Below are 18,241 nucleotides of genomic sequence, written 5' to 3' on the forward strand. Positions count from 1 at the left end.
TCGAGGCTATTGTATTAATATCCGTACTATGCCATTTGCAACGATCCCTTTTTTCTCGAGGTCAACTGTGCTCAGCAAGCGTTGCCGAGCACAGTAATGTTTATAGTTGACTAGCTGCAACTACCTTTATATAAGATGAATATAACCACAAGTTCTGTGCTCATCAATTAACGCATTAGTTTGGGGGAGGTGATGCTCTTGGGTAATTATTGTGATTTGACATTTGTGAATATTTACGCCTCGAATTTCCCAAATAACAGGAAGAACTTGTTCGCGTTTATATTCCAGTCGGAGTACGCGCATGTTAGCGTGGAGCGTGGAGGATCTTATCGCTAGGATGACATGTTCGCTCTAGAGCCTTGCAAATTCAACAGTAGGCTTACTGAACTTTGCTATTGGAGGTCTATTACTCCCTTGCCGAGCTTATTACGTGCTTCAAGGAAAAGAGTATAGTACGGTTCCGAGCATGACTTCATGTTCACGTCTAACCTCACCGAATCTAACAGGGAGAGTGGCCTTAGTGACAGGGTCCAGTAGAGGGATTGGCAGAGAGTGCGCTTTAGCACTGGCGAGGTAAGCATGTTATCATGGGGCCAACAGTCGCCCCAAGAAGTGAGAGCGTTGCTGCTCTGTGGAGTAGTGCGTTGATCGCTTTTGGAAACATCTGGGTTCCTTCGGAAACTATCCTTATATGGCTGAATATTGAATGGGCTCCTGAGCCCCGATGCAGCGTTGGACCTATCCTTCAGATGTGGAGCCAAGGTCGTTGTTGCTGCAAAAACTGTGGAACCGACGCCTACTCTGCCTGGTGAGTAGGGCCCTTGAATGGTAGTCGTGACGGACGGTGCGAGAAACGCTACTCCTCGGGCAATTCAGTTGAGACTGTTTATTTGCGTTCAATTGTGAAGAATTCCTTTTTCATGTCTGAAATTTCCAGGATTGGTATACAGACAACAGTTCAGTACTCTGCCAGGAAGCTCTCCCGGAAATGATGTCCTGGTCAGCGTAATTGATTCCCATTAACATAAGATCGTCCGCCCTATTCGTAATATAGATATTCTATTTGGAGCCCATCGCCGGAGTGTTTATTACACTCGCTATTATGCCGCACTCGCGTTAACCCAAATTTTTGACTAGCATCCTTGATTGTGCACGGGAACTATTAGTCCGTAGGCATAGTGGCCCCTATATGTTATAGTCCTCCGTGGGCATAGTGGCCCCTATATGTTATAGTCCTCCGTGGGCATAGTGGCCCCTATATGTTATAGTCCTCCGTGGGCATAGTGGCCCCTATATGTTATAGTCCTCCGTGGGCATAGTGGCCCCTATATGTTATAGTCCTCCGTAGGCATAGTGGCCCCTATATGTTATAGTCCTCCGTGGGCATAGTGGCCCCTATATGTTATAGTCCTCCTTCTCCCCTTTCATAGTAGTTGTCCTCCCCCCTGTCTTGCGCGTCATTGCTTTCCATCGTAGTATTGGTAGTGGCGGTGGTGGTTGTAGGAGGTTTGAATGGTACTAATATTCTCCTTTGGGCTTACGACCTTCTCTAGGATTAACACACACATTGACCGAGTTCATGCATGGGGGGTGTCATAAGACTCTTACTACTCAAGGTACAATATATACTGTTGCTCGGGAGATCGAGGAAGCTGGGGGAGTCGCTTTGCCGCTTCAACTAGATCTAAGGGATGCTGAGTCCTGCGAGAAGTGTGTGGCTGCCGTCATTGCCAAGTTCGGACGGATAGATATTCTCATTAACAACGCCAGTGCGATGTGGTGGCATTCTATGGAACAGACTCCCATAAAGAAGTAGTAGGCGGATAATGATACTTGTTCAAGAGTCACTGTCGTGCTTTTTCGACTTGTGTATCCAACCGATGGAGAGAATGTTTGCCAAAATCTCGGTCTGGGAACCTAGTCTCAGAAAGACTTAGCTTCCTAGAGATCTCGCCCACTTTCTTGATTTTGTTACAAATTCTTGATATCTCTACATGTATGGACACGTTCAAACTGAATTCTGTCGCCATTGGCTTCACCTCGGACGATTGTAGTCTACTTTTGAGGCTGCAATTTGTAGCCTCTATAGTGCACATTTCTCGTAGGTTTGATCTGATAACTTCGATCAACAGTAGAGGAAGCTTCATAATGACTAAGCTATGTCTACCACATATGAAAAAGAACAACTATGGTAGAGTCATCAACATGTCCCCTCCTATCAGCACTCACTTTATGAGGTCAGTAAAGGGATGGGTGTCGGAATGGTATGAAGGGAGGTCTATTGTTATGTGGAATTGCTCCCAGCGGATGGGCTCGCCAGCGCGATGGTGCTCTCGGAGATTGGAACTCGCCCTGTGATTTTCCTGATCTCAAGTTACCGTGGTTTGACGGCATATAACATAAGCAAGTTCGGTATGACAATGTCGGCTATGGGAGCAGCCGCAGAGGGACAGGGACATAATGTCACAGGTAAGATGCAACACGGGGCTCGTCTAGTTAGCCGTATCATTATCATCATCTTCAAGCGCGGTTGATTTCTGGGCTGTACTCCATCGACTGTATTTATGATGGTTTTTGTCATTGTGCACATACGAAAGAAATCTTCATGCCATCCTACGGAACATTTTAATCGAGTCGTCAGACGCGAGAGGTTATGTTTATATGCTCTGAAGTTCCAAACCAAAATCGACGCAGACGAACCCAAGGGCGATAGTCAGTACAATAGTGATCAAGGTTTCACTCGTTGTGGCGAATCCCCGTATCTTCCTTTTTGGAAGCTCGCAAATTATCCCGGTTGTTTGATAGGGAACTGTCTGTGGCCTGCAACGGTCGTGGAGTCGCAAGCCGCAACAAATTTTGAATTGGGAAGTAAAGACGATTGGAGGAAATCCACCATTCTAGCGGATTGCGTGAGTCCAATCATTGAAATTTTCATCTATCTTCCGATCACGTACGCGAGCGGGTTTCGAGTTCTCACAGCAGTATGCCTTCTCGCCCATCTTGATTCCCTCCGAAGCTCGGAATCCCAATAACTCTAGGTACTCTGCATCGTCAATGATCCCGAACTTACAGGGGAAATGCTGATCGACGATGAGTATTTGAGGAGCTCCAGAGTTGGTCTTACGCAGGAGGACCTTGTGATCTATCGGAAGAACCCTGCTGTTGAGCCTGTAAGATCGATTTAGTCGTTCAATCAATTCCACATCCTCACTGCAGCGAAGACATCTGGCCGAGGCAGCCCAGAAAGGCAAGAGTTTCGGCGAACGTGTTAGCCGAGGTGACATCCGTCAAGTTGCAGTTGATAAGATGAGATCCATGATATAGCCAAGCCGTTCGCGTTAAGACAGTTTTTATTTCCTCTATACATTATGCATTATAGATCCGGGCTATAATACTATCATACCCTACTCGTCACTCTGATGTATCGTTCAAGGTTTATATATATAACATCCTCATTCAATCTTTTTCTCGAGGTCCTCCACTGGTTGCGTTGTCGTTCGACAATCATCGTGCGGGAGTCTCTTGAATTCGACGTTCAGTTTCCCACCATGATGGTAGATGAAAGACGAATATGGTAGTATCATCCCCAGATGCTCGAGAGTCACACACTGCGAAACGCGAGGGGAAAGTACTTGCACTTACCACCGAAACAAGCATCCCATAAAAACAAGAGCAAAAGCCTTCTGCCGGAGTTGAACCGACGACCTCCCGCTTACTAAGCGGGTGCTCTACCAACTAAGCTAAGAAGGCTTACATTAATTCAAAATCCGTTCTGGGCCAGAAAATTCCTTACAACGAATTCGATTGGTGATACATCAGTGATGTAACATCACCATGAATGTGACCTCTTCCAGATCGTACAAGTCCGTCCACCCCGAGTCGAGTCAACCAGAACTCTCGTGATGAATTGACAATAACCCAAAGTCGTATCTATGATTCAGTGAAGGGTGGTGTTTCGGTTGAATAGTAGCATAAAAACAACAGAAGCAAACAAACAATCCGGTTACAGCCACTCTATAAAACTCGAGCAATTCATCGTCGTTTTCCGAGCAATACCTGATAAGACGGTTAATCAGTACAATTGAAAAGAGGCCCCAACGAATGTACTGCAGTAGACGACTTAGCCGTAAACAAAGAGACATTCAAAACGCTGAGATGATCATAGGAGATTTTACATCCTTTGCTTCATTAATCTTGGAAGCTATGTAAGTACTTCCACCTCGATCGGGATGGTTGGAAAGCAATAGTTGTCGGTGATGCTGAGTAAGAAGACAAAAAAGTAGACGTCTCTTTGAAGAGGCGACTTACCTTTTGAATATTATCTCTGCTGAGCTGAGTCTGCCCCAAATTGAGAATCTTGCGGGCTTCCGACTATACAAGAAAAGAGGAAAATTCATAGAATGGTGGTCAGTATTCACTCGCGTTAGAGCGACCGAGACAGTGTTGTAATTAATAAAATATCATGTAAATGTCGCGGAATCTAAACGACTCAAACTACCCATTACGCTCGATAAAGGCTTATCGATATGGAAAGTATATGCATGAGAGTTCAAATATGAGCTTCGCAATAGAATGTTCTGTAGTCATTGGCATACTACTTGTGATAACTCAATGGATTATACGTCGGCGAATACTTGTGAGAGTACTTCGAATTGGATAAGAATTCGTGATAGAGCTCTCCAACACAATATGCTTATCTACGATTTACCGGACCGTCGCAGGAATGTCACGAAACGACTTAAAAAGAGCTGACGAGAATTTTCTTTTACTACCAACAGAGGAATTCCAACGGGAAATTCATCCCAAATCGAAGGGAAATATTAATTGATAAATATTGGATTATTTGACTCATCGATCACTAGTGAATATTTACATCATATTCACTTAGCATCGTCATAGCAGATGTATACTGCAACATGCTAAGAAGCAGGCCTCTACGAGAGCGATATTTTCCAAGGCGGAAAAAAGGAGCACGTTATCGTCTACTACTACCAATAAACTTTATCACATATTTGATGGTTCACCCCTGTAGTTGACAATGCACATATTTTCCCCACCGAAGAAATACTATATACTTATTAAGATTGTAGTTTCACCAGTGATGTGAAAAACACATTTCACATTTCACTTCGCGTAAAACGCGTGAAACTCCATGATATTACTCGTGACATAGTTTGTTCGAATCCTTCAAGCCCCCTCATGTTAGATAATTGAAACAACCTCGATATCCTCGGCATGCTCATACCAGCTGCACTGGCGAATCGTATACCTGTTAGGATCAACTATCGAAATGACGTCAACCCAGAGTTTGATAACAACAATAGGGAAAACAGTGTTGGAATATATGTTCGGTTTCCTCAGCTGCTGAGCTCAGGAGTTTCCTCACCAATAATAGGAGTTCGCATACGGATTCACGTAAAATTGTAGAGAAACCAATAAGAATTCCCTCAAGTTTCCTCAGAATTTCCATATCGGCACCTACACATGTAGTTGACCATTTGCATATTTTTCCGCACTGGGGAGAAAATAATGTTACTAATGTGATTATAACATTTACATGGGAAACTGTTCGAAATTATACGGAAAATTCAAAATGAACACTATACATTTCTGGACGATTACCTGTATGGAAACAGGACGCTACGATAATCGATTTTACATTAATTGTATCAGATAAAATATGCAATACTATTTGTACTAGTAAATTCGGGTACTTTATCACTTTAGTTAGAGTGTTACTCGCATATTACAATAGTACAAATATACCTTCGCTTTCCTCAACTGTTTTCTCACTAATTATGGAGATTCACATATGAATTCGAGTAGAAGTGTTCGGAAACCAAGAAGGACTTCCAAAAATTTCCTCCCAGAATTTTCATATTGTCATCATCACCAACACATGTAGTTGACAACCATATGCATATTTTCCTAAACTGTGCAGATGCGAACGAATTAATTATAATTTTAATTAACTACTAATTCGAATGCATTTTACGGATAAAAACTCCATCGTTTTCAAAATGCGTTCGGCAAAAATTTTTCGGCATTTTTTTCCTTTTTCCGCAAAATTTTTCCATAATCTCATACCACACCTCCAGAGTATCTCCCAGTGCATATTACCTTGTCGTACGGCCAATGCTCCAACTCCTACTCCGAATAATAAGGGTAGCATTATATTTCGCGAGGAATATAAATCGATTACTGCGGCGCGCGCGACTCGTAGAAAGGCTGTTCTACGTACCACACTGGAATACGAGACAGCCTTGTGGATAGCTTCGAAAAATTCAATAGGTTGCTTGAGCCCGCGCTATTTGCAACATCTAGGCTTTATTACAGAGGGCCTCAGTATATCTGTGTAGGATAGGACTGTGCTCACATAATGGTTCCCGAACGTAATCGATTATCTGGGCGAGCGCTATTTGTAACACGTAATTGGTATCTTGAGTAACGGTTACTCTTGTAGTGGAGAATGAGGAAATGTATATTCCTTTTATTTAATCGTAAGCGCATTGTGTTGTCCTAGTAGTGGTGGTGAATCTGTATTACTCGCCTAGTGTAATTTATGGGTATTGAATGTATTCGTATTCTGATTACATCCCTTCATGTAGTAGTACTTATGCATAGATTTTCACAAAGCATTTGTTCATACATCGTTATCGATAGTTCTTACTAGGTAACAGAGGGTCTCGTCTCACCATCACAATTTCTCAGATTAACCTTAGACTGTGTATACAGATGAAAACCTCTTCCTAGATAGTCCACACTATATCTAGGAGATGTCTGAGTAAATCTGAACATGAGCATTGCAAGTGTACTGCATTCAAGGGTCGGTGAATCTTAGCGCACAGGGAAGATTTATATAATATCAGTTGTGATTGTTTGTTCTCTTTTTATTGCTATTGCTACAGCGGTGTAGCTACTGAGTGTACGTTAGCAGGGTATAGGTAGTAGTAATAGTGAATTTGCAAAGGATGGGTTGCAGTTCGTCAATACCAGAAGTGGCGGAGGAGGGAATGTACAGTGTGAAGGTTAGCGGAGCGAAGCGAGTTGAATGTAACGAATTGTATGAAGTTAATAAATGTGATCATTCGACAACAGAAGAACAGTCGAGTGAGGAAGGGGAAGGTGATAATGACGGAGAGGTTGCGGGTTCGATTTTATCGTGTGGTATTTTATAAGATATGAACGTTTTAAAGAGGGATATTTCTTCCGGATGAGATTCCGTTGCTTTAATCGTCTGCTGAGTAGATGATCTGCGTGAGTAGTATTCAACTGTGTTGATATTTCAGGAGCCGTGGTTACGAATCCGGCACAGGTTCCAAACCTGGTGGGAGCATCTCCCACCTCGGTTATTAAAGAATGTCCTCCCAAGAGGGGACATGGCAGTAGGGGCATTGATGTAGAAGATAGAATGTGGGTTAGATGTGGATCTGCTACGAGTAATAAGTTACTACTATCGCCGGTAAGGCACCTGTTATAACTAATAACAGATCGCTTCTTGTTGGTGATTTTTATCACACAACGATTTTGGAGTGTATTTTATTACTCATTTCTCCACTACGTTTTTGTGATATTTTTTCCGTCAGATTATTGCCCTCCACCTCCACCGCTTCCCATGAGGCAATCCTTCTCGTCGTCTCCACTCTGTACCATACTCGAGGACTCTCCTTTATCAAGTCGACAAATGCACTACTACTATGCATCTAGGAGTACGGGTGAATTAATGGGCGCGCGGTCATCGTCACGATCTGTGGAATTGAGGAGATCATGCAGTGGGGGGTTGCCTCATCATCATGAGAGGCGAAGACGAGATCACCATCGAGCACCTCCGCGATATCGTTACTGTGCGGAAAGGGTAAATCCAGCGGTTAAGGTGGCGTAAAATTTCTACAGTTGCGGAATAATTTACACAGTTGTTTATATTCATTTGCTACTGGTCTTACCATCTTTCTCAGTGGAAAAGTTTTTCACGATTTGTATCAGAAACCGATTCGAGTTGGCTGAAGGCTGACCGTTCATTGCACTAGTCAAAGATGCTATGTTGTGCATGCGTGCAAGTTTGCTAGGACAGTGAGCATTGTTTCTGTGTATTGTTTTGTAATAGTACTATTATTCACTACCTATCTGTTTAGAGCTACGCGATGTATGTTGCTAGAGATCTTGAAATCTTAAGCAGTCTCGCATTTCCTCAACGCCAACCACCTGGGGCGTTATTTTAGTTGTTCCTTGCTATTGCTGGTGCTACTGTTGTGGCTGATATCGTCTCATTCAAACGAGATGTATCGTACTACTGCCTTATTGCGTTAGTGGGTTGATTGGCGGTTCGGTAAACGACGTGCCCGGGTTCGACCCCGGCATATGCCATTTTTAAGATGGTGGCAACTCGAGGGATTGGCGTGACAACTTGTCACTGACAAGTACGTACATCGAATCAGAGAGGCTTCATGTTCTCCGTCAGATTATGCATCTCATATAGCCTAGTGGTATTATTCTTGTTGGCATTACGGAAGGTCCATGGTTCTAATATCGGGAGGGGTATCGTTGATATGATTCTCCTCACGGTATTGTAACCTTCTTTCCAGACTCAAGCCGATATGATATCCTATTCAGCTGGGCTAACCCACCCGCTATACGTTGATATCATTTACACACTTTACTGCCAACAATCGCTTCTGAATGCACCCTTTAAATTTTATCTTCTTGTTTCGAGTTGGGTTATGCAGCATTGGAAAGTTTTGTACTGCCAACTCGAATCTCTCTCAATGGGTTTGAGTTTTTACTGAAAACCTATTATGTTGTCCACTAACAACAACAATTAGAGGAACTCGATGTTCCATTGCGATTCATTCTCATCCATAGCAAGACGCCCAAAACATGAAACTAACACAACTCGATAATTATCAGAGTTAACTCCAACCACACTTCATGTATAACGCGAACAATGCCTCGACTAGCGCCTGACAGAAAGGGAACGGCAACCGATGAAATCAGTCTACAATATCAATTTGAATACATGTGTCTGAATCCAACGCAAAAACTCTTACTATGACTAAACATCCTCTTCCCTCACTCACCGCTCTCATGAATATCACTGTCGTTCCTCCCGGATTTCATATTCAGCAGCATCGATTCCCAACAACTACAACTTGAGACATCAAATAAAGCTCCTTCAATACACTCACCTCAGTGTATTCCTTGAGAGCTTGCTTTCTGATCTCCTCAGCAGTTTGTCTTCGTTTTTGTGTAGCATCCGTGGGAACCGATCGAAACCTGAACGCTTTATGGTATTATCCAATTTATTTTCACTGTCACCTTATTGGTTTCGCGGGTTTGCTTTTCTCATCAGAAGGTTTCTCCATGCGTTCGTAAGCGGCCATCAACCTACGTTCGATTCTCTTCTTATGAGCTTGGGCTTTTTCTGAGCGCAACTTGTCTCGCCGTGCTTTCTCCACCTACGAACACTCAGCAATAGGTGGCCAGTGTTGGAGTAGGAATATATGTTCCTCAGCTGAGCTCAGGAGTTTTCTCACCTATTTATAGAAGTTTACATGCGGATTCGGGTAGGAGCGTACAGCAACCGTTAAGAACTTCCCACAATTTCCTCAGAATTTTCATATTGTCACCGACACACGAAGCCCCAACAACGCGTGTAACAGCCCAATGAACTTCATTGGATGAAGCTCTACAGTTTGAACCAAACCGTCATGCAAAGTAATGTTTTCGACGCCAAACTGAGTTCGAAAGTCAACTTTGAGTAATATCAACATGATAACAATGTGAATCGATTGACACCAACTTTTCAGAAGCGTTCCGTAGTCTATAGTCGTACTAGTCTCAAATTGGAAAGAAAGCCATCTCGAAAATCTACCTACGCATAACTGTTTGGTTCGCACTGTACAACTAAATATCTTTCGAACAGATAAGATGAGCCCCTTACCTGTTTTTCAAGGGCATTAATGAGTGCTCCATCTCGGCGTTCAAATTCATCTAGTTCTCGGGCAACACTCTCTACTCTCAACTCCATTCCTTCGATCATTTCTAGTGTGTCCACGTAATGTGATTCACCCACTGTAGCTGAGTATAGCTGAATGACAACGTCATGTGGTGTCACACGTGGTGTCACCACATCGGTATTGTTATAACAACAGTTGTTATGATACGTATAAATAATGTGGCATTTGATAGATCGAATTTAATCTCACTGCTTTCTGAGCTGCTCCATCTCCACCACATGCGTTATCCCCGAACTTTATTTCGCCCGGAAATTCCAAATGTACAATCGTCAGAATTCTCTAACTTTCTCTCAGGTTATCAGAGTTTCTCTTCTTTACAGTTCATCACCAAAATGTTATCATAGCCTCCCCTTGTTAGGTTGCCTTACCTCGAGTACTTTCTTTCTCATATGATTCAACTCCGCGTCAATCTCGTTGATGATAGATTCATCAGCCAGTGCAACACTCATCGTTTTGCACGCCTTTTCTTCGGCTGATACCAACTTCTCAACACTCTGAATTTCGCGCACAATTATGAAGTAAAATGTCGGTTATGATTTTATTATAATATTATTAGTGAATTTCTGGTTGACATTTTTCTAAACCAATGTCGGAGGAATATATGTTCGCTTTCCTCAACTGAGCTCGGGGGTTTCCTCACTATTTCTAGAAACAACTGTTACTAATTCGATCAAGTGAATAACGCGTAAAACATGTAATGTGTTTTCCATGTGATATGTAAAACTATCATCTCTGGAGTTTCACCCGTTTTACGTGAAGCGGCGTAATACTCCATGTGAAAAACACGATATTCGCGCTATGAAGTTAATTGAAACCACTTCCCGGACAAATCATCCCATTTCACGTGAAACGCTCTCAGAATTTCACGTGTTTTACGCGTTGCTCACAGCTTACATGCGTTTTTCGCGGAGTGAGAGCCGAAGCATGCTTTTTCACCAGTGTTTTTCATATCACGGGTGAAACTCCACTGTGTCATGTAGATGTCACCATCCAAACTGACTGACAGATATAGGTATATACCTACTTCTATTTGCTTCTTTAAACCGTTCTTCCTTTCCTCTGCAGCACTAACAGTATCATCGTATGTGCGTGTGAGCTCTCCAAGGATCTAAGACGCCTTCGTCATTATCCATCATTACTCCAAAGTTTCCTGTCTTTTGAGTTCAACCTCGCCAAGCGTTCTCAATTCACTTCATATCGCGTTTTTCACATGAAGTATTACGCCACTTTTCGTAAAACAGGTGAAACTCCAGTGTTCCTGCTGGTAACTTTCACATTGTAAATGACACTTTAGTAGAGTTTCATCCTCGGCCGGAGTCAGACCGACCAACTCCAGGCAAGATAGAAATCTCTATTACACAGAGAGAAAAAACATTTGGTAGAATTGACGCTGATAATAAGGTGCACCAGACAAATCACTTCACGTATTCTGCACGTTTTCCACGGCTCACATGCGTTCTGCGCGAAGTGAAATGTAAAATGTGTTTTTCACTATTGTTATTCATACCATGGATGAAACTCCACTGCTTTCAAAGCAATATTCTACACTACTATGGTATATAATTCTGTTCTGAAGAAAACAGATGAGTACGTGAGTAAGATAAGCCTCGAAATGCCTACGTTATAATGTAGCCATAACGTAGCCCGTCGTTAACATGATACCAGGTGCTCACCTGATCTGACTCCGCTTCCAATTGAATAGCCAACAAGTTCTTATCCTCAAGCTCTGTAAGTACGTCCAGGAGCTGTTGCGGTTGAGTGAAATATCTAGACCAATGTAATAGTTTCTCGCGATAATCATACACGCTTTGTGGATTGGTCCTCACCCTGTAACTCCTCGGCTACGTTAGGAGAAGAGAAGCTACAGTTGAGATACAACCTTTCCCAGCGTGCTATTCCCCATGAGTTCAAGCACGCTAGAAAACGTTGGAAGTGTTCTTTCTTTCTTAGCTAGATTTTTCCTTCTCCACTCGATCATTTGCGAGTAATATATAAACTCCGCGATGGTTTATGTAGTGGTAGTTACAGAAAAACACAGGTTCATTTTATATTTTCCAGGGCGCGCGCGAAATGCAGCAGGGAAATATCGCTTACAGTTTAATATCATCATCGCAACTATCCGACTCTCCAATCTGCTCGAGCACCGTTCCATTAGAGGATTCCTTCAGCGGCCTTGTGCCTCGTTTACGTGTTGCCTACCGTAAATGCGATTTCTCTCAATGAAGTGCTGCATTGGGTAAGGCGAGCTTACGAACAGCTGATTCTCTACGAAGTGCTGGTCGAGAACCAGAGAAAGAGAGAACCGCATCAGCAGTCACTGAATGAGCTCATATAACGGTATTTCCATGATACACAAAAAGCAGTTGCGTAATATGGAATTCATACGAATCAAAAAGTCTGCGACTGACTATCGAAATCGTGGCAAAATTTTACGATAATTTGATCCGATGAAACTAAAGCACAACTCGGCGTTATACAGTGGAGTTTCACCCGTTTTACGTGAAGTGGCGTAATACTCTGTGAAAACCCCCATGTTCGCAGTGATATGCAGTAGTCGTGGAATATATTTTTCACTAGTGTTCTTCATATCACTAGGGTGAAACTCCATTGTGTGAAAATTTGATATGCAAATGTATTTTCTCTCCCGGGTTTGATGATAGTGGACAACTTGTCGCTATCACAGTCTCGAAAGGTTTCCTTCATCACATCACATGTTCATAGCAATCCTTACATTTCTTACGCGATATAGTTTCAGATCGATTTTTATCAATCTCGGAAAATTACACACATTTGCATATCAACTTGACACGCACTGTGCTAGTATTGGATTTCCACCAGCGTTTGCTCATTCCACAGTTTCACCAATTGTCTCACTCTCTCATTCCTAGCGGCCTTTTCCTCCATCTTTTCCAACAGCCATTCTTTCGGGGTTACCTCCTCCAGAAATTTCCGATATCTACCATTTGTAACTCTACTAATACATCATATAAGCCTATATTAACTATAACAAGTATGTCATATAATGGAGTTTCACCCGTGATATGCACTTGGTGTTGAACGCCACTTACGAGTGAAACTCCAATATACGCACCATATGCGAAATGTATTTTCACTAGTGTTTTCATATCATGGGTGAAACTTCAATGTGTTGGCTGTGGTTGAACTTGCCACGTTATTCTACTTTGGATACATGTTTCTTGTCAAGACCAGACCAATGATTGGGTCATAAGGAGCGTGCCATTTTTCCAAGCAAATCACGGAAATTTTGATTTCTCCTCCAACAAGGACAGTTTCCCTCTGAAATTGGAGCCATGCATAGCCATTCACATAACGCATACTTTATCAAGAGAAATTGATAATACTCATGAACCTTTCATAGATATTTAGGGAAGCGCTATTTTCACCGCTCATAGCCGTGCCCGAAGGTTTCTCAAGCTGAGAAAACTGCACGCTCCTCACATATACGTATCGAGTTAACGGAATAGACTCAGAAGTCCTGAGTCCAGAAGTTCCGAGTCAGAACAAAGGGCCTCTCTTTTGAGCAATTCTTGCGATAGATTAGTATGCTCACTTGCAATGACCAGAAATCTTGTTTGGTAATATGGATGTAAGCTGATACCATCCTTACTGTGTAACGTTGCTATGAGAAGTGTTTTCACTGTGTAGTGGTAAATATCTTAGGGACAGAATTGTCTCCAATGAAAAGGTAGGAAAAGGCAGTTTATCTACCTTTTTAAAAAAATGTTGTAATTGTTTTCAAAATTTTCCTTGATCCTGATCTTTTCCCTTGATTTTTTCCATTTTTTTCATTTTTCACCTCTTGAATAAAACAGATACTTACCGCAAGCATCTTCTATACAAACTTATGCTATCTAATAGATATCAAAAGAGGGGCAATGACCCTCAACATAATGAATAGACTTTTTATCATCAAGCCTCCCTTATGGTTTACTCGTCCAGCTCTTGCTGCAATTCACGAAGTGTCGATGTCTCCCTTTCCAGCACCAACAAGTCTTTCCTTAGAGATCTCAACTGTCAATTCCAAAGTGATAATAAATCATGTTTCAGCGTTGGGGGAATTACTTTGTTGATTTTCTCATCCTTCATTTCACTCACGGCATCACATTTTGCCACTGCATCGCGAGCCTTGGAGACATACTCCTTCATATTAGCATCAAAGTTGGCTATGTTGCTTTCGGTGATCATCTCAGATTTCTCCAACACTTCTTCCTGTTAAATATACATACCATAATCTCCGCAAATTCCGAGGGGTGTCTTTGTAACAAATTCAGGATTTGATATTGGTCAATGATGAATTGCAATTTCTATCATTGACCGATGGAATTTAAATCAACTCGGGCAGAACTGAACCCTAGGGTGCAGTGAGCGCTTTCTGGACTTCACTTTTTCCCGTGCTTCTCGATTCAATCTGTTTATTTCCTTGTTTTTCATCTCAGTTGCCATTCTACGACGTAGGATGTTCCTGAAAGGTGGTATGGTAATAAACCTATATTGTCGTGTGCACTCTAATTGTGTAATTGTATCTTTTCATCATCAGCTACATAGCGAGCTAGAAGCCCTCCAGCTCGCTATGTAGCTGAAGATAGAAAGGTCCTCTAGTAGAGAATCGCTTATTGGGTGGAAGTCAAGAATATGTGTTGTTACATTTTCTTATGCCCACTACCTTGTTTTTCACCAGTAACACAGAAACCAACCCTGATGAATTGTTAGTGACAATATGAAATTTACGGTAAGTACGGTAAAATATATACATGACCAACTACGTGTGTTAGTGATAGTATGGAAATTTTGGGAGATTTTTGTTGGTTTCTCAACTGCCTGAATTCGTAAGTGAACTCTTATAATCACTAAACAAACTCCTGAGCTGAGCTGAGGATATCAAACATATATCGCTGAGAAAATACCCACTTTCTATTTTCCAAGAACGTATGGCAGCTTTCTTTCAAATACCAGGGACTCCGTTTTTCCACGATCACCCCAGAGTAAGTCGTCTCCTTCTGTTTCAAGCCTCCATCTTTCAGTGCTAGAGGTTCGCTGTGTTCTATCCTTACACGTTGTATGACATCATGATTCTGAATTATGATGTTGAAGGGATCACCTCATAAACAGTTGGCTTTACTTTGTGTGAATTTTCCGGAATAATTGCCATCTGTTTTACGTCAGGTGGCGTAAAACTCGGTGAAAAACGCGATATTCGCGGTGGTATGCAGTAGTCGTGAAATATATTTTTCACTAGTGTTTTACATATCACTAGGGTGAAACTCCATTATATATCTCAAATACTACAATGCACAGATATTCAAAAGGTTGATCGTATAGTCGTGATGACAACAAAATTAGGTGATGCCTCATGGCATTCTATGTAACAACAATCTCGCGCTACGCTACGGCATACAAGCGACGATAGGTAAATCGGAGTCATTCACATCACCAGTTTTCCTAAAACCACTCTCACACAAGTCCAGGAAGAACCTACCTTTTTCGTGTCTGTTTTCGGAGTGTATGATCTCCCTGATGTTTTCGGTTGTGTTAGGAAGATTCCTGTCGGCCGACTCACTCTGGCAGCTATCGAGCTTACAGTAGGTCTCCGTTCAACCTACTGCAACTCATGTAAGATACAGTGGAGTTTCACCCGTTTTACGTGGCGTTAAACTCGGTAAAAAACGCGAAATTCACGATATGCAGTAGTCGTGAAATATGTTTTTTTCAAATCACTAGGGTTAAACTCCAGTGTTGGAGTAGGAATATACGTTCGCTTTCCTCAGCTGAGCTCCTCACTAACTAATGGAATTTATATGCGCTAGAGCAGAAGTGTTCATAAAAGAAAGAGAATTTCCCAAGAATTCTGAAAAATTTTCATATTGTCACCAATACAGAGTTTACCATGTGCATATTTCCCTCACACACTGTCAACATCAGAAATATGCAGAAAAACTGCGAGATCAGGAAAACCACCTGAGATTTTCTCACGAGGTTGAAATCAACTACAACAGGGAAATAATGGAGTTTCTCCCTAGTGATATGAAAAAAACCAGTGCAAAATGCATTTCACGACTACTGCATATTATCGCGAATATCGCATTTTTCACATGGAGTTTCACGCCACTTCACGTAAAACGGGTAAAACTCCATTAATCCTATATTAACTACTGATAATACGTTATGAACATAATAATTGGGAGTTAATAATGGTGTTTCACCTGAATTTAACGAGAAGTGGCGTAATACTCCGTGTTATTATAGGACGTATATGTTTCCGCGAACACCGATAACACAAACGTTTTCCGCGAAGTGACTTGTGAAATATGTTTTTCACTAGTGTTTTATCTTCACTAGGGTTAAACACCAATCCAGTGCTAGAATATATCTCCGCTTTTCTCAGCTGACTCTAGAAATTTCCTCACTGCATAATTTATAGAAGTTTACATACCAATTCGTGTAAAAGTGTATAGGAACCAATGAAAATTTCCTAAAATTTCCCTCAGAATTTCCACAAATTTCACCTACACATGTAATTGAGCATGCCAATCAATTAGAACACTCCTCAAAAGTCTAATAATACGATAACGAATATACACCGACCCACTGGTAGTTGCTTCCGTTGCTGAGCCACAGCCTCCTCACGTTCTCGCCGGCGCTCCCCATAACGTCGAATCGATGAGTCCGAACTTGGTAGTTTGTAGGGATTGCATCTATGCATCAAATAAATGTAATTCCCAGCTCACTCCAGAACAATACTGCTATGGTGATGATATGGTCAAGAGGATCTTATCCTTCTATTTCTAAACATCGAATTCATCTGCCATGGTGTAGCCTACACCGTGTAGATTTGAGCAGAGTTGCAACGGTTGAGATGATTGAACACATCTATTTCTTCACGTCATACCCTCATATTAATTCTCTGTATATTATCGCTTCGCTTCGCTATAGCTGATCGCTTGTTCATAGCGATTATACGTTTCTTTGATACGCGATGGAGGATCCTCTAATATTTCCACGCGATACGTTACAGTAGGCGATATGTGAAAAGGATAGTAAAAAGTGTTCCTCATAGTAGAAACTCCACTACTGACATTTTCATCAATACACGATTAATTCCGTTGTCAATCGTGTGATATTTACAACACTAAGTCCATACTCCTCGCTGAGGTGGGATCGAACTGGGAACCTCAACATTACTGGGCTATAAGCTCACTTGAACGCCATTCAATTCAGTACAACAACAACAACAACATATACAACAACAACAACATATACAACAACAACAACAACAACAACAACAACAACAACAACAACAACAACAACGGCAAGAGTTATAACTTAACAACGAGCACCATACGAGCACCTTACTCTGAGTCGTTGGATGCTGAGCTCTCGGGGCTCGCGATGGAGCTTCTTGCCGCCATTGAAACAATGAACGATGTCTACTCGGATTCACTAAATTGAGTCCTACGTCTACAACTATGCAGAATCCTATATATTGGAGTTTCACCCGTGATATGGAAAGAACACTAGCGGAAAACAAAAAAAATCTTCCAGAGGTTTGTAAGCAACATTTTGACTCTGGGCAAGTCCAATCCTATAAGGTGAGAGAACCCAACAGAGAGGGTTGAGGGAATATGAAAGCCTTGAATAAGCTTGATCGGCGGTGTGGCGGGCAGTGCGGGAAAATATGCACATGGTCAACTACATGTGTAGGTGCCGATATGGAAATTCTTAGGAAACTTGAGGGAATTCTTATTGATTTCTCTACAATTTTACGTGAATCCGTATACGAACTCCTATTATTGGTGAGAAAACTCCTGAGCTCAGCAGCTGAGGAAACCGAACATATATTCTAACACTCGTAGCGGGTGCAATGATCTCAAAGATACAGAAGTGGGATCAAATCATTATATCGTGATTGGAAAATATACACAGTGTGCTGAACGGCAGGAGGCCGCACCAACGGATCACCCAGGAAGAGCGACGGACAATGAGGAAGCGAAGTCCTTAGCCCGCATCTTCCCGGGCGGGAGGCTGTGGGGAACTCGCCAACTGCACATGCGTGCTGGTTTCCCCGGACCATCGGTAAACACCTGTACCGTCTGATATTTCACGACCACTGCAAAGCCACTACACTATTCAAGTGAGGGACTGAAACCCAACCTCCTCATATATCTGTTTATGTTATGTTCACTATGCAAGACCGAACGATGCACCGTTCA

The 18,241-nt window shown here is 42.1% G+C and overlaps 3 protein-coding genes and 1 non-coding gene across 4 annotated transcripts in view; 1 reads left to right on the forward strand and 3 right to left on the reverse strand.

The window, feature by feature from the left end:
• The window catches only part of Pmar_PMAR020334 (short-chain dehydrogenase, putative), a gene marked incomplete at both ends in the record, with an annotated part of 6,009 nt that extends 2,685 nt beyond the window's left edge, over positions 1 to 3,324 (forward strand). Inside the window, 7 exons of the mRNA XM_002784963.1 lie at positions 750 to 808; positions 1,617 to 1,812; positions 2,106 to 2,237; positions 2,375 to 2,469; positions 2,806 to 2,909; positions 3,039 to 3,170; positions 3,217 to 3,324. Of these exons, the coding sequence (XP_002785009.1) occupies positions 750 to 808; positions 1,617 to 1,812; positions 2,106 to 2,237; positions 2,375 to 2,469; positions 2,806 to 2,909; positions 3,039 to 3,170; positions 3,217 to 3,324 (826 nt within the window). The remainder of the gene's footprint in view (positions 1 to 749; positions 809 to 1,616; positions 1,813 to 2,105; positions 2,238 to 2,374; positions 2,470 to 2,805; positions 2,910 to 3,038; positions 3,171 to 3,216) is intronic.
• A 353-nt stretch (positions 3,325 to 3,677) lies between these two features.
• On the reverse strand, positions 3,678 to 3,750 carry Pmar_PMAR020335. Its single transcript has one exon. It is a non-coding gene; the product is annotated as a tRNA-Thr (tRNA).
• Positions 3,751 to 4,032: 282 nt separating this feature from the next.
• Pmar_PMAR020336 (chaperone, putative) lies at positions 4,033 to 6,172 on the reverse strand (the record flags this gene model as incomplete). Its single annotated transcript, XM_002784964.1, has 5 exons — positions 4,033 to 4,056; positions 4,176 to 4,259; positions 4,309 to 4,371; positions 5,163 to 5,269; positions 6,121 to 6,172. The coding sequence occupies 5 exons, from the start codon at positions 6,170 to 6,172 to the stop codon at positions 4,033 to 4,035; spliced, it is 330 nt and encodes a 109-aa protein (XP_002785010.1).
• Positions 6,173 to 13,986: 7,814 nt separating this feature from the next.
• Pmar_PMAR020337 (hypothetical protein) lies at positions 13,987 to 14,219 on the reverse strand (the record flags this gene model as incomplete). The annotated part of the gene is made up of 2 exons (XM_002784965.1): positions 13,987 to 14,040; positions 14,097 to 14,219. The coding sequence occupies 2 exons, from the start codon at positions 14,217 to 14,219 to the stop codon at positions 13,987 to 13,989; spliced, it is 177 nt and encodes a 58-aa protein (XP_002785011.1).
• Between the last annotated feature and the right edge of the window lie 4,022 nt (positions 14,220 to 18,241).

Source organism: Perkinsus marinus, assembly GCF_000006405.1.
Source record: "Perkinsus marinus ATCC 50983 genomic scaffold scf_1104296934320, whole genome shotgun sequence".
Taxonomy (NCBI): domain Eukaryota; phylum Perkinsozoa; order Perkinsida; family Perkinsidae; genus Perkinsus; species Perkinsus marinus.